At 44.0% G+C, this 14,997-nt stretch overlaps 1 protein-coding gene across 1 annotated transcript in view; it reads left to right on the top strand.

Annotated features, from left to right (window-relative positions):
• Nucleotides 1–5,853, top strand: part of SLC2A9 (solute carrier family 2 member 9) — a 183,353-nt gene extending 177,500 nt beyond the window's left edge. Inside the window, exon 12 of the mRNA XM_079920325.1 lies at nt 5,025–5,853. Within this exon, the coding sequence (XP_079776451.1) occupies nt 5,025–5,195 (171 nt within the window). The 3' untranslated portion in view covers nt 5,196–5,853. The remainder of the gene's footprint in view (nt 1–5,024) is intronic.
• The last annotated feature ends 9,144 nt before the right edge of the window (nt 5,854–14,997 follow it).

The raw sequence follows: 14,997 nt of genomic DNA, 5'->3' as shown, positions 1-14,997 counted from the left end.
TTTGTTTACTGATATGACAGGCAATATTTTTCTTTCATATATACAAAGAGAAAAACTGTTATTATTGTAATTATAGAATGCATTATATTTAGAAGTAGTAGGGAAAATCAATGTAGTTAGCCAACTTAAGCTATTGCAATGCCCTGGGTGCCTCTCCCTAATCCCTTAGCAGGGATTTTGTGCTAATTATTCTCTAGGTTTTCTTTAGGATTTGACCCCTGTATGAATGTGTCCCGTAACAATCTAGTGTTTTGCTTTTCCTGGTTTTTATATTTATACAAAGAAAATCATCCTGAAGGTATTTTCTGTGCCTTGTTCTTTTACTCAACATATACTGTTGAGCACCATCTGTGTCATATGCCCGGCTACAGGCCGTTGTTTTTTACTACTCCGTAGAATCTTTTGTACGAACGTACCCAATTTATTTATCCCTTCCCTTTTCCATGAACATTGGTGTCGTCTCCCATTTCCTCGCTCTAGAAATAGTGCTGTTATACAACATTGTAAATTTATACTATACTTCAATAAAATAAATTAAAAAAAAAAACCACTTCGTAGTGCTACTACGAACATCCGGGTACAATGCACAGGAGCTTCCGTGCTGACGGGAACGTTGGCCGTCTGCTATGCAAAGCGGGAGCCACCAGCCGTGCGACTGTTGAACACTTGCACGTGGCTAGTGCAACCGAAGAACTGAACTTTCAAACAGCACCACTCCAGAACAGATCCACTCTGAGTGTCATTGCTGGGTCATAGGACACGCACAACTCACCTTGACTTGGTCAGGCCCAGGGATGCTCCAAAGTAGTCGTGGCTATTTACAGCCTCAACTCTATCCACAGGTATGAAAACGCGTGTTGCTCATCAACACTTGGTACTGTCATTGTCAGGTTTTTCACGTTTTTGCCAATCCGATAGTGTGAAATGGTATAAAATTATGGCTCTAATTCCTATTATCCCAAATTACTAAAGGAGAATGAGCACCTTTTCACAAGCTTATTTGCCATTTGTAGTTCCTCTTTTGTGAAACGCTCATTCATACATTCTGCCATTTTCTCTGTTAGGTCATCTTTTTCTTATTGATTCATAAGAGTTGTTGTTTTAAGTTTGGGGTACAAATTCTTTGTTTGCTATGTATCACAATACTTCCATTTGTGGCTCTTGTACTCTTTGTATGGTACCCTATTTTGTTTGTTTGTTTTGTTAGGGCAAGAAATTGTGACTTTATTCGGAAAGCCAGCAGATCAAGAAGGTGGTGGACTAGTGTCCCAAAGAACCATCTATGTATGGTACCTTTTGATGAACAGATGCTCTTAATTTTAAAGTTGCCAGATTTATTTTTTTTAATTTATGAACTAAGCTTTATGAATGTGAGTGTTTTACAGAAAACCTCTAATATGATTTTGTCCATTTTACTAATGGGGAAAACAAGGCCCACACCAGTCGTGAGTGCTTCCCAGGGTTCCATGATGAGTTGAGTGTTTGACAGAGTCAAATCTGGAGTCGAGGTCTATTGCTTCTTAGGTAAGGTCCTTCCTGCAACAGACGTGCTGCCTAAAATCTCGCTCGGGGGACACTGGACTTACCCTCCCATACCAACCATACTTCGGAGGGGTTGAGTAACTTCTCAGGAGCAATTGGGTAGAAAGTGAATTTCTGAGCTGTTTTGAAGTAAGAGAGGAGACAGGGAAAAAGTGACATGTATATCCTCTGTGCCAGGCACTTTGCCAGATGAACTGCAGTGAATGAATTTGCCCAAGAGAGGCAGGTATGGAAGTGATACAATGGCCTCCATATCAGGCCAACCTGGGTTCAAATTCCAGACACGGCCCTTACCAGCTGGGTAACTGCAGGCAAATCACTTGCCCTTTCTGATCTTCACTTTCTCACCTGTAAGAGGCTAGGAAGATCTGCTTTGCAACTGCTATTGGGGAAAACTGAAGGATCCCAGTAACATTTATCTGCCCACGCACACACACCGCAGATAGGGAGTCCTGGTAAATAATGGAGAGAGTGTAAGCTCCCAGCCGGGCCCACTTCGGTGTATGTCCTGACTCTCATCGATCCCTACGTGGCTTTGGACATGTTTCAGAAGCTCTCTAATCCTCAATTTCATCTCTCGTAAAAAGGAAAGTGGCTGTATCATCACAGTGTGGGCTATGGGAATCGGATGAGATAATGTCTATAATATGGCTTGTACCCAGGAGGTGCTTAATAAGTGCATTTCTCTTCCCACATTAAGTGCAATCACAGCTTGCAGTTGATTGCCAGGTTGCCACATGACTGCTGGCACGATATATATTCCAATAACTTGGCGCCTGAGAGTCCTGAGGTGGGCAGTGTCCTTTCCCAGGATGCCTGCAGTACTGCACGGTTCTTGGCTCAATTCTGTGAAGTGGTGAGAAAAATCCTGTTGCCGCACATTGGGTCTCTTGGGAAAGGAAGTGAAGCAGGTGGCTGCTCCACCGGTGTCAGCTCTGCAGGTGGCAGAGGGGTCCCAGGCAGCTCCACGTGTGGCCCGGGGTAAGCAGGGAAGCTCTCTGAGCCTCAGCACATTTACATATTCAGTGAACATTTGTGAAGCACCTACTATGTGTCAAGGAGTCTCCCAGGTTCTGGACATACAAGAAAAATAACAACTCCTGTCCTCGGGCAGCTTACCACCTGGTCGGGGAGAGGGTTAATAAACAAGTGACGATCCTGCTGGGTAGCGGTGGATGGTTTAAAGAACAATGAAGCAGAGTAAGTGGAGAGCTGGGGGAGCCCTTAGAAACAGAGGTCAGAGAGAACTTCTCTGAGAAAGAAAGCCGAGATGAAGGGGAGTGGGAAAGCAGGATGTGCAGACAGGTAGAAGAAGATTATTCCAGGAAAAGGGAAGAGCATGTGCAAAGATCCTGAGGATGTTGGAGGAGTGTCAGAAAGGCAGTGTAGTGGGAGCAGAGAAAGAGAGTGGGAGAGGGAGGGCAGAGAAGTAAGGGGGCCATGTGGGTGCTGGGCTTAGAGGCCATGGTAGGGACTTGGGCTTTGCTCACCTGCCTTGGGATGTCATGGTGCATTTGGAGCAGAGGAGTGACACGCTCTGTCCTTTGCTCAACAGAATCACTGTGGCTTCTCTCTTGAGAATAATCTTAAGCTGGGACACAGGAGAAGCAGGGAAATCTGTTGGGAAGCTGTACTAACAACCCAACGCAGAGATGATGATAGCTTGCACCAAAATGGTAACAGGAGAAGTGGTAACAAGTGCTCGGATTCAGAATATATGTCAAGGTAGAGCTGATATGATTTCCTGATGTATCAGATGTGGGTGTGAGAGATAAAGATAAGTGTTTGGTTGGCTTAAGCAAATGACAGAATGGAGGGGCCATCAACCGAGGCCAGGAAGACCAGAGCAGGAACAGGTTTAAAGGCTCCATTGGGACTTGGTAAGTCAAGGTGCACATTCAGCATACAAGTGAGGATGTTGAAAGCCATATTGAATATATCTCATTTCATCTTTAAAAGAATATGTGGTATAGATCACCATGTTAGAAATGAGGAAACTTCAATCAGTGCATTGAAGTTCTATCCTAAATGACACATCTTAAGTGTTGACGCATCATGTAAATGATGGAGCCAGGATTTGAATTCTACCCAACTGACTATAGAGCCCACCCCCTCCCTTCTCTGTTCCACTCATGGAATCTCTGTGGGCAAGTGGGAAGGCACATGCACTCCCAGCCAAGTGCTCCCAGGTGTGGACTCTTTACTCCAGCCAGGACCGCTCTATGACCTTCACAGGGCAATGCCTCATTTAATTCTCACAACAACCTGTAACTACCATTATTATCCTCATTTTACAACGGTGGAAACTGAGGCACAAAGAGCCTCAGATTCAGTACATGGTGCATCTAGGACGTGATCCAGAGATCAAGTTCTTCAACACTATGTCATATTCCAAAATTAAATGTTTGTCAAATCAAAGAATAACATGTAATTGACTAAAATCAAGATATCGCTTGCTGTGAAGTATCATTCAAAGACAGTGTCACCTGGTCTTTGAATCAGTAGACGTTTGTTAAATGAAAAAGGCACAGCCCTGACAGGTGGAACCTAGAAAGCCTTTTATTTAACAAACATTTATTGATCAACTACTATGAGCCAGGCACTGGATAGGAACAGGAGCTACAGAGGTGACTGAGTCACGGAGAAGCTCAAGGTCTAGTGCAGTAGGCAGGGTCATTCCAGTGCTATAATCAGGATACATAAAGTGATTGCATTCAACATTTCTCTTTTTTTCTAGTCTCTCTTATTTGTAAGAAGCCATACGTCTAAGAGCAGCAGTGAGCTAAATCTTTTGCATATTAGAAAAAATGGTGTTATCTTGGCCTAGCCTATGCTCTGGAATTTTTTTATGAACTGGGGAATTTCACTTCCCTTTTGACATTGCACTTTTCTCATGTGTGTATTGGAGGGAGGAAGAATGTGGTTAATGGTAAATATGAACTTAGGATAAGATTCATCAAGTATCACATTTTGCTTTCATGATGAGTAATTTTTATATGCCTTGTTTTCAAAATAAATAAATAAAGACTGCCATTTCCTCATCTTTACCAGGGTTTGAAGCTGATTCATTTGTGTCTCATGTGAGAACGTCTCATGTAGACATTTATAAGGCACACTTGCCCATAGAGCCAGCCTCACACCTGCAGTGTTTTATCCAGGAACATTGATACGTGAATGAGAAACTATTTTTAAAAAATCAGGGCTTCCCTGGTGGCACAGTGGTTGAGAGTCCGCCAGCTGGTGCAGGGGATGCGGGTTCGTGCCCCAGTCCTGGGGGATCCCACGTGCCGCAGAGCGGCTGGGCCTGTGAGCCATGGCCACTGGGCCTGCGCGTCTGGAGCCTGTGCTCCGCGGTGGGAGAGGCCGCGGCGGTGACAGGCCCGCGTACCGAAAAAAAAAAAAAAAAAAATCAGCCCAGAGATGGTTTCACAGCCAATTTAGCAATTGTCTTTCTGATGTTTTTTGTCTCTGCCTTCCCACAGAAAAGTCTGGACACCTACTGTTTCCTGGTCTTTGCCGCAATCTGCCTCGCAGGTGCTCTCTATTTGTATTTTGTCCTGCCTGAGACCAAAAACAAAACCCATGCAGAAATCAGCCAGGCATTTGCCAAAAGGAACAAGGCCTACCCACCAGAGAAGAAAATTGACAGCTGAACTTGATGATAAAACAAATGGAAGGCCTGAACCGGACTCCTCCTCCACACTGGAGAATTGTGTCCAAAAGAGGATTGTCTGAATGGATGATCTCAACATTTTTGGAAACAGAAGAGTCCCCCGCAAGTTCAACCTTACTAAGTATTTAAAAATAAACCTTGGCTAACCTAACATCGCAGCCATTTGGGGTTGATTCACAGCTGAATTCCCCAGACTCTTCTGGCAGCTGGAAAGAATCACCCTATGTTTCAGGGGACCCAGCGTTCTTCTGTAGACATCCATGGCCTGCCTTCTTCATGACTTGCCCGATGGTTTCAAAATGAAATTGGGGAAATAGCATTTGAATGGTTTCTCAAAGAATAGCAATCTAGTCTGACAGAGGACTCGATGGACTAGAAATCCAGACTGAGTTTCCAGTCCCAGCTCTGCCAGAAATAGCCTTGAGCCACCCTCAGCCTGGATCCTGCAGCATCCAAGGACCCTTGGCTTTGATCCTGGATGAAGGTTTTCATACCTCCTAATAAATGCCTGTTTCCAATCTTTAGCTGTACCTTGTGGATCTCAGACTCAGGAGAGGCTGATACCAACCCACCACCCTCCAGGTCCCGTCTCTCCAAGGCTGTCCCGTGGGGCTCCAGAAATATCTTCACCTCTGAGTATCAGATGTGCTCACAGAGGGCATAAAGGGGATCAATATGTAGAAGACCTAGAGATGCAGACATAAGAAGTAACTTCCCAGAAGCTGAGGCAGGGACTGCAAATTCAACACTGTTCAGTTGAAAAAAACAATGTTAAGAATGATTCTGAAGTTAAACCTAAGCTTGGAGGAAAGGAACACTGTGATTGATTAGTGATGTCTGCCACAGGTATAGAGTGAGAGTATCACACATGCTTTATGTTTGCCAATCTTAGAAGAGATTTACCTGAAAGACGATGTATTAGTCAGGGTTATTTGGAAGAACAGGAAAATATATATATATGTATATATGTAATTTATTATGAGGAATTGGTTCACACAATTACAGAGGTTGAGAAGTCCCACAATCTGCCACATGTAAGCTAGAGACCCAAGAAAGCCAAAGGCCTGAGAACCAGGGTAACCAGTGGTGTGAGTTCTACTCCAGGTCTGAAGACCTGAGAAGAGAAGTGCTGATGGTGTAAGTTCCAGCCCAAGGGCTGGAGATCAGTGTCCTAGCTCAGCCATCAGGCTGGGAGCAAATCCTCCCTTTCTCCACCTTTTAGCTCTATTCAGGCCCTCAGTAGATTGGATTCCCACCCACATTGGGAAAGGCAATCTGCTTTACTCAGTCTACCAATTCAAATACTAATTCCAGCCAAATTACCCTTGCAGACACACCCAGAAATAATGTTTAACCAAATATCTGGGCACCCCATGATCCTGTCAAGTTGACACACAAAATTAAACATCACAAGTCCACCGCTTGTTAACTTGACACCTATATGCATCTCTTTAAATCATACTCAGACTCCAAACAAAGACCATAATGAGGTCATAAATCTGCCTAACATGATAGAACTATCCTATGTTCAACCAAAAGTTCACTAACCCCTTCTCCAGAAGAGGAGGTAAAGTCCTTGAGTGATGTTTGCTCTTCTCCTTGGTTCTTCCTAACTGAAATGCTATGAGGTAAAATTAACAATACTTAAGGACTATGATATAAAGTCAATACATCTTATGTTACATGGTGAGGACATAAAAGAAAGAAAACGAAGATATTGTTAGATCTATAGAGAGAAATATAAACCTGTTCATAAAGTGAGGAAATACTCATGATAATTACAATCTTCATTCTGTAACTGGTCATATGGTCATAGTTGGTATTATCACTACCTCCTTCCACTTTTTGTATTCCCTTGGCCTTCAGCAAACACCTCAGCTGGTCCTGGTTCTTTATCTGGTAGGGTGACCCAAACCTTCTTTCCTGAAGGATCTGGGCCATTATTAATCCAGTGACAATTGGGTTGTTATAGTTTTTCATGACCCTTAATCACAGGGCTTGGTAATACTAATGATGCCCTAAGGGATCTCCTGTTTCCAGACGCTCTCCCTTACCTCCACTGTGGAACAGTCATCCAATTTCCCCTTGGTGGTCTGGATCAATCACACTAGACAGCTCAGTATGTCCCTTTTACTGTTTGCTTGTTGATTCAGAGGCACGAGGAGCCCAAAGTGACTGGGTGACAGTCTCAGTGGAATCATTATCGTACATCCTGGTGGAAGGATTCCTCCTCCTGGAACTCAGACTCCTAAGCCAGCAGAGCATAAGGCTGCAGGAACAGGAAACAAACAATTTGCTAGGGGGTCACTAGGGGTGATAGTGAGTGATACCACTCCCATTTCCACCCCTTAATTCCTGGACCCGTGAATCTGTGCTATGGGAGAAACAGCACCATACTGGACACTGATTCAGAGCTTACACAGCCTTATAGGGAACTTTGCCCCAGCTCTGCAAGGTATTGCCACCTAGCTGGCACTGTTAACAAGTCTTCAAAAGTCCATTCCAGCATCCTATGGAGTCAGCTGCTTCAGGATGGTAAGAACATGGCAAGACCAGTGAATTCCATGAGCATGAGCCCATTGCTGTACTTCTTTTGCTGTGAAGTGAGTTCCTTGATCAGAAGTAATTCTATATGGATATCATCATGGTGGAAAAAGATTCCATAATTCCATGGGTGTATAAGAAACACCGTGTGCAGAGTAAACAAATCTGTGTCCAGAGTAATTTTCTATTCCAGTAATGACAAAACACTGCCCCTTCCACGATGAAAGTGGTACAATGTAATCAACCCACCCCAGGTAGCTGGCTGATCACCTAGGGGAATGGTGCCGTATTGGGGACTCTGTCAGTCTTTGCTGCTGCCTGGTGGGGCACTCAGCCTTGGCCGTAGCCAGGCCAGCCTTGGTTAGTGGACGTCCATGTGGCTGAGCCCGTGTGTACCTCGGCTCCTGCCACCATGGCCTCTTTGTTGATGAGCCCACTGGGAGATGACGAGGGTGGCTGGGGAGAGAGACTGACCGGAATCCACCAAATGGGCCATTCTATCCATTTGATTATTAAAGGTTTCCTCTGATGAGATCACCCTTTGAAGATCATTCACATGGGATACAAATATCTTCACACTTTTTGCCCATTCAGAGAGGTCTAGCCACATACCTCTTCCCCAAATTTGCTTGTCACTGATCTTCCAATCACGTTCCTTCCAAATCCCTGGCCACGCAGCTAGACCATTGACGACAGCCCATGAATTGCTACATAAGAACATGACTGGCCATTTCTCTTTCCAAGTAAAGTGACCAACCAAGCGCACTGCCCAAGTTCTGCCCAGCAGTAGGGTTTCACTTCACCACTGTCCTTCAGCGATGTCCCAGAGAGGGGTTGTCGTGCTGCAGCTGTCCACTTTGGGGTGTTGCCTGCATATACGCAGAACCATCTGTAAACCAGGAAGAGAAGACTCTTCTCTTCCTCTGTCAACTGACTGTAGGGAACTCCTCATGGGGCCACTGGTGCAGACTGGGAGAGAGGAGGCAGCGCAGTCAGAGTGGGGACCGTGGGCATCTGGGCTACTTCTTCATGTAACTTGTGTCTTCAGGGCCTGCTCAGGCCTGATCGCATATACAGCATTTCCACTGGATAATAGAACTTATGGCTTAGTGGGTCAGATAACACCCAGTTCATGATTGGCAACTCAGGTCAAGTTGTAACTTGGTAGCCCACGGTCTAGTGTTCAGTTTCCACTAAGGCCAGTAGCAGACCAAGAGCTGTTTCACAAAAGGAGAGAAGTTATCCACAGAGGATGGCAAGGTTCTACACCAAATTCCTAAAGTCCTATGCTGGGATTCACTTATAGGGGCTGCCAAAGACTCCAAATAGCATCCTTCTCTGCCATTGAGACTTCACGTATCATTGGATCTGGTGGCCCAAGTAGCAGAGCACAGCAGCCTGGAGCTGGTGCAGAGCCTTATCTTGGGCCCCATTCAAAACTAGCAGCTTTTCAGTAGGTGGGCCAGAGTAATACACCCAAATGTAGAATATGTTGTCTCCAAAATCCCAAGAGGCACACTAGGCATGGTGCCTCTTTTTTGGTTGTAGGAGGAACCAGATGTAACAACTTTATCCTTCACTTTAGAAGCGACATTTGACATGCCCCACACCACTGGACTCCTAGAAGTTTTACTGAGGCAGAAGGCACCTGAATTTTTCTCAGATTTATTTCCCACCCCCTGACATGCAAATGTCTTACCAATAAGTCTAGAGTCCTGGCTACTTCTTGCTCACTGGGTCCAATAAGCACAATGTCATCCATGTAATGGACCAGTGTGATATCTTGTGGAAGGAAAAGACAACCAAGGTCCCTGTGAACTAAGTTGTGACAAAGGGCTGGAGAAATGATAAACCCCTGAGGAAGGATAATGAAGTTGTATTGATGGCCTTGCCAGCTGAAAGCAAACTGCTTCCGATGGTCCTAACTAACAGGTGTCAACAAAAAAGCATTTTCCAGATCAATAGCTGCATACCAGGTACCAGCCGATGTGTTCATCGCTCAAGCAATGAACCCACATCTAGTACAGCAGCTGCAATTGGAGTCACCGCCTGATTAAGCTTATAATAATCCACTGTTATTCTCCAAGCTCCATCTGTCTTCTGCACAGACAGAATAAGGAAGTTGAATAGGGGTGTGGTGGGAATCACCACCCCTGCATTTTTCAAGTCCTTCTTGGGGACGGTAATCTCTGCAGTCCCTCCAGGAATTTGGTATCGCTTTTGGTTCACAATTTTCCTAGGTAGAGGCAGTTCTAATGGCTTCCTCTTTGCACCATAATAGTCTTCATTCCACAGGTCATGGAATCAATGTGGGGATCTGCTGATGTATATCTATCCCAATTTTGTGCTGAGAACTAGGAAGATAATCACAGGGAGACCCACTGGACCCAGTTGTGAGATGGACCTGAGCTAAAACTCCATTGATCACCTGGCCTCCATAAGCTCCTACCCTGACTGGTGGACCACAGTGATGTTTTGGGTCTCCTCGACTTAATATCAGGGCAGAGCCCATCCAGTAGTCCCCAAAGGCTTATTATTCTCTTTCCTAATTTACAATTACCTTGGTAAACTTGTAGGTCACTGAAGGATAGGCTGGGAGAAAGATGAGCAGGATAAGTTTTTGGTATTGTACCAGGATCTTTCTTCAAGGGGAACCAGCCTCTCCTTCATTCAAGGAATTCTGAGAATAGAATGAGAGGCTGTGTCTCTGTTTTTAGACTTTTGTTCACTTGGTCTAGAACTTTTCTGCTAACACAGATCAAGTAAGAATTTAGTAGGCTTTCTATCTATTTCATTTCCAGGAACACCATGGTCAACTAGCCAATGCCATAAGGTCTATGCTAGTCAGACTATTCTGACTGCAGCTTTGATTCTACTGCCAATTATGGTAACCCAGCCCACCTTGACTTTGGCAGCTAAGTGCCAGCACTTGGCCATGGTCACCCTGGGATCCAATTACTCCCATTGCATTTAGGTTTCCAATTCATTGACTGCAGTTCCCATTGTAAGGTCTTGTCTATAGAGAATAATCATTGAGCTCTTCAAGAATACTATATTTTTCAAAGTATTGGTCAACTGTATGTTTTCTGGACCCTCCCAGTATGGGTGAAGAGGTCTTAAATGACAAATCCACTCTAACTTGCCAATCCCCCTAAAACCTTGAATCCCTACACTGAACAAAGGAAGGTCCAGCATTTCTAATTTGCCCACTGTGGGCCACCTTTTTCGTATCCGTATTTCAGCCAACCAACCAAACTAACCGTTGGAGCTCTTTCTAACTCCCTTAGCTACAACATTAATTGCAGATCTCTGCTGGGTCCATATCAGTAAGTTCAGCCTGATCCAACTTTATGGTCCTCCTACTATTATCCCACACCTTTGACATCCATTCCGACACATGGTCCCCATATTTATGTCTGTTGAATTAGAAAACTCAAGCTGTTCTTTAGGAGTGTGGCACACCTCCATGGGCCACACTTGTACCTCACCTTTAGGGGCCTGCTGGGACTTGAGTCTAGAAGAAAGAGGGGTGGTGAGAGGCCGCTACAGTTTCCCAGGCAATGCAACGTTAACCCCCTTGGACAGAAATGCAAAGGCCAATACCACTGTGGGTGCAGAAGACACTACCCATTGGGGATGGGGAGGCTGCTTCTACTGGAGGCGGGAAGGTCACTTCTGCTGGGGATAGGGTGACCTCTTCCACTGGCACAGAAGACTCATCAGAATTTAGGGGCTTGATGTCCCTAGCTTCATCAAGATCTTCCCACCTGTCCTCATCCCAACTTACAGGATCAGAGTCAATGCCCTCACTTTAACAGTAGACACCCTGTGAGGCTGGGAGTTCAACATGCATTATAATCCAGCTGGCCACAGGATGAGATTTTGTGTTTGGTTTTCAGCAATCTCAGTCCTGCAGCTACAGGAGATAAGGGTCTCCTTCAGGGCACACACAGAAGCTTTTAGGTCATTTATATAGTGCTTGAGCTGGGAATTCAAATCCCTAAACTCATCCTTTTCTTTCATGCCAGCCTACCTCATTATAATCATTTTCAAAACATGTTCAAAAGAATCATATACAGTCACCCCACTCTTTGCTTGTTGTAAGTGGTTGATGAGGAGAATCCAATGGAAATATTTGACATATCTCCATTGCCAGACCATGCATGGACAACCAGTGCTCTCTTTACTGCTGGAGATAGAGTCATTAGCATCTTTAAATCTAACCAGATCCAAGGGCCAATTCCAGAAACCCAGAACCAACTCAAACAACTCATCCTTAAAATTCTGTTTATTGAGAACTACTCCTGGTACCAAAACCTATATTCATCAGGGTTCTCTGGAAGAAGAGAACCAATAGCATAAATATAGAGATTCATTAAGAGGAATTGGCTCGCGTGATTATAGAGGCTGAGAAGTCCCACAATCTGCTATCTGCAAGCTAGAGACCAAGGAAAGCTAGTGGTGTAATTCCAGTCAGAGTCCAAAGAACTGAGAGCCAGGAATATCGATGACATAAGTTCCAGTCTGAGGGCAGAAGAAGACCTATGCCCCAGTTCAATCAATCAGGTTGAATGAATCCTCCCCTCTTTTGCCCTTTTGTTCTATTCAAGCCTTCAACAGACTGGATGATGCCCACCCACATTGAGGAGGGCAATCTTCATCACAGTCTACAGATTCACATGCTAATCTCATCCAGAAACACCCTCACAGAAACGATGTTTAAACAAATATCTGGGCACCCCAAGACCAATAATTTTTGACACACAAAATTAACTGTCACAGGTAATGAGTTCACCATTACTTAAAGTCACAAGCAAACTTCGGTTGATTACTTGCCATGACAGTTGAGGAAATCTAAGTGTCAATTTGGGAGGAAGTTGTTAGGAGTAGATGTTGGCAGTATACTTAAGGGCTCTTCCAACCCTTCTATGCTAGCTAGCACTGTTTGGGTGGAAACACTTGCAGCCTAACATTATAGTGTATGCCTTATGGTTTGGGTGCTTCCCTATACTTGCCTCCAGAGTGAAACAAATGCAAAGTACTTGAATTTAGTATGTCACAGTAGAAAGAGTTTGGCCAGAGGGGAAAAAACCCTGGACCTAGCAACACCATTGGAATCCGTTCAGCCATAATCCCTTCCGTATTTCTGATCATCCTTGACAAAATAGGCCTTAGCCAAAACTTGAGTTCTGATGTTCCTTTCCTACAGAATATTCTTTCATCACTGGGCCTCTCCTTTGGTTGATTGCTAACTCAATGCACCATACCATCCAGCTTTGGTTCGACCAGAAATTCTGGACAGTGTTTGTCAATATGGAGAGAAAATGATATGTGGGTACAAAAAGTGGCTGAAACCCAAAAAAAGCCAAATTTGGTTTAAAAAGAAATATTAGCTTTTGGGTGTTCTCTTTCATTTTTAGACTTGAGTATTTAGTCACTCCGTGTTTATTACGTACCTGCCATATACCAGGCACTGAGGATACGTCAGTGAGCAAGAAAACACACTGCCTTTGCCTGCATTGGCTCATGTCTCCACAGGAGATGGAAAATCATAGAAGTGTTAACAGGAAAGTGTCATCAGCACTTGGGGGAGGAGGGACACAGTGATATGGGAACATGCAACAGGACCACCTTATCTGGGGTTGGAGTGAGAGATGAGAATCAGAAAGGCTTCCCAAAATAATGATAGAAGTGGAATGAGAAAGAAGACTACCAGGCAACAGACCAGGAATCATTTTTACATTTTACAGTTGAAAAGTTAGTAGAACAACATTAAGAAATTTTTTGAAAAAGAAAACAATAAGACACCCAAAATCTCATGTTTCATGCTCCCCAATACTGTCATTTTAATTTTTATATGTCTCTGTCCTTTTCTGGTCTATTATTTATCCTGTTATAATCACAGAATACATAAAGCACAATTTACAACTCTTATCTATCTTCTGTTTTTTCCATTTTATATTAAATCAAATGCATCATCTCAATTTTCAGGCATTTTGCTTGTCTTCTACTATCCACTGCAGTGAACTCTTCATGTGCAGAGTTGTTTTTCAGATACTGAAAGATAATGGGGAATGGTGAGTCAGAGAGATGAGCATTTCCATGAGCCCGGGGACACAGGCTCTGGTGCTTTGCTGAAAGGTACTAATCATTTACAGCACCCTGTATCCATTCATGGACCCTAAAGGAATCTCCTCAAACTAACAGACCTCCTGTTCTAATTCTTGCTGAGGTCTTAGAGATTAGGTCCTGGTCTTACTATTTTATCTATTCTTTCATCTCCAAGCCATGGAGGTTGACATTTTTTCTTTTCAAGTTCACTGAAAGAAAAGTAACTCATCCAGCTTCTGGCTCTGGTTAAGATGACATAAGCACATTCCACCCCTTTCACTGATTATAGCTAAAAGCCCTGGATATAATATGTAATACAAGTATACAAGAACTCTCAAAATAAATTATAGCAGGCAAATTGACAAGGGAAATCAAAACTTGAAGAACAACCAATATGGCAGCGAGAATTTTGCATTTTTTCCTCCCATATCTCTTGGCTTCTACTCCTGAACAGACAATTCCCAGAACTGCCCAATAAGCACTGGCAGAAAAAGCTCTAAGAGAAATCCTCCCTATCTGGCCAGAGGGACAGAAGTGGTAACTGGCCACGTGGGGAAAAGAATACAGTAGGTGTGAAAGAGTCACCTTTAAAAGTGTAAAAATCTCTCCCTTTTTTTTTGGCCCTGAGACATCAGCCGTGAAGCTGAACTCCTAGGATTGTGGCAACACTGGTAGCCACATAGACACCAAAAATCTAAGAAAAGTAATCTTCTCTCTGATAACAGGAACAGGCAAAATGGGCCTCTGTGGTCTGAAGATTGTGGGGGAATGCCGGTTATGTTTTCTTTATTTTTTTTTCTATCAATGTTTTGCTCCAGGTGCAAACCCATTTGTGAAGCTTAACACAATGGGGAGGTTATATCCTTGCATTTCTAGCCAAAATACCAGAAGTGACAACTGGAAACTGGAGATTATTGGGTAAATCACAGTGAGGAGCCAGCTGAAGAAAGGGATGCTCTGAATCTAGGTATGAAGTCCTGGGCTCACCCCTGAGCACCACATCAGAGAACTGACCAGAAGCAATGTAGAAAAAACTTTGAGAAGTGAACTACAAGTTAGACCACCACATGGGCCCAGACCAGCCCCTGGGTGGTACACACACAGTGCAGACCCAGATAGCACTGCAA

This window comes from Stenella coeruleoalba (genome assembly GCF_951394435.1).
Source record: "Stenella coeruleoalba genome assembly, chromosome: 4".
NCBI classification, from domain to species: Eukaryota; Metazoa; Chordata; class Mammalia; order Artiodactyla; family Delphinidae; genus Stenella; species Stenella coeruleoalba.
The sequence above is the reverse complement of the archived record's forward strand: the minus strand, read 5'-3'. Positions and strand labels throughout refer to the sequence as shown.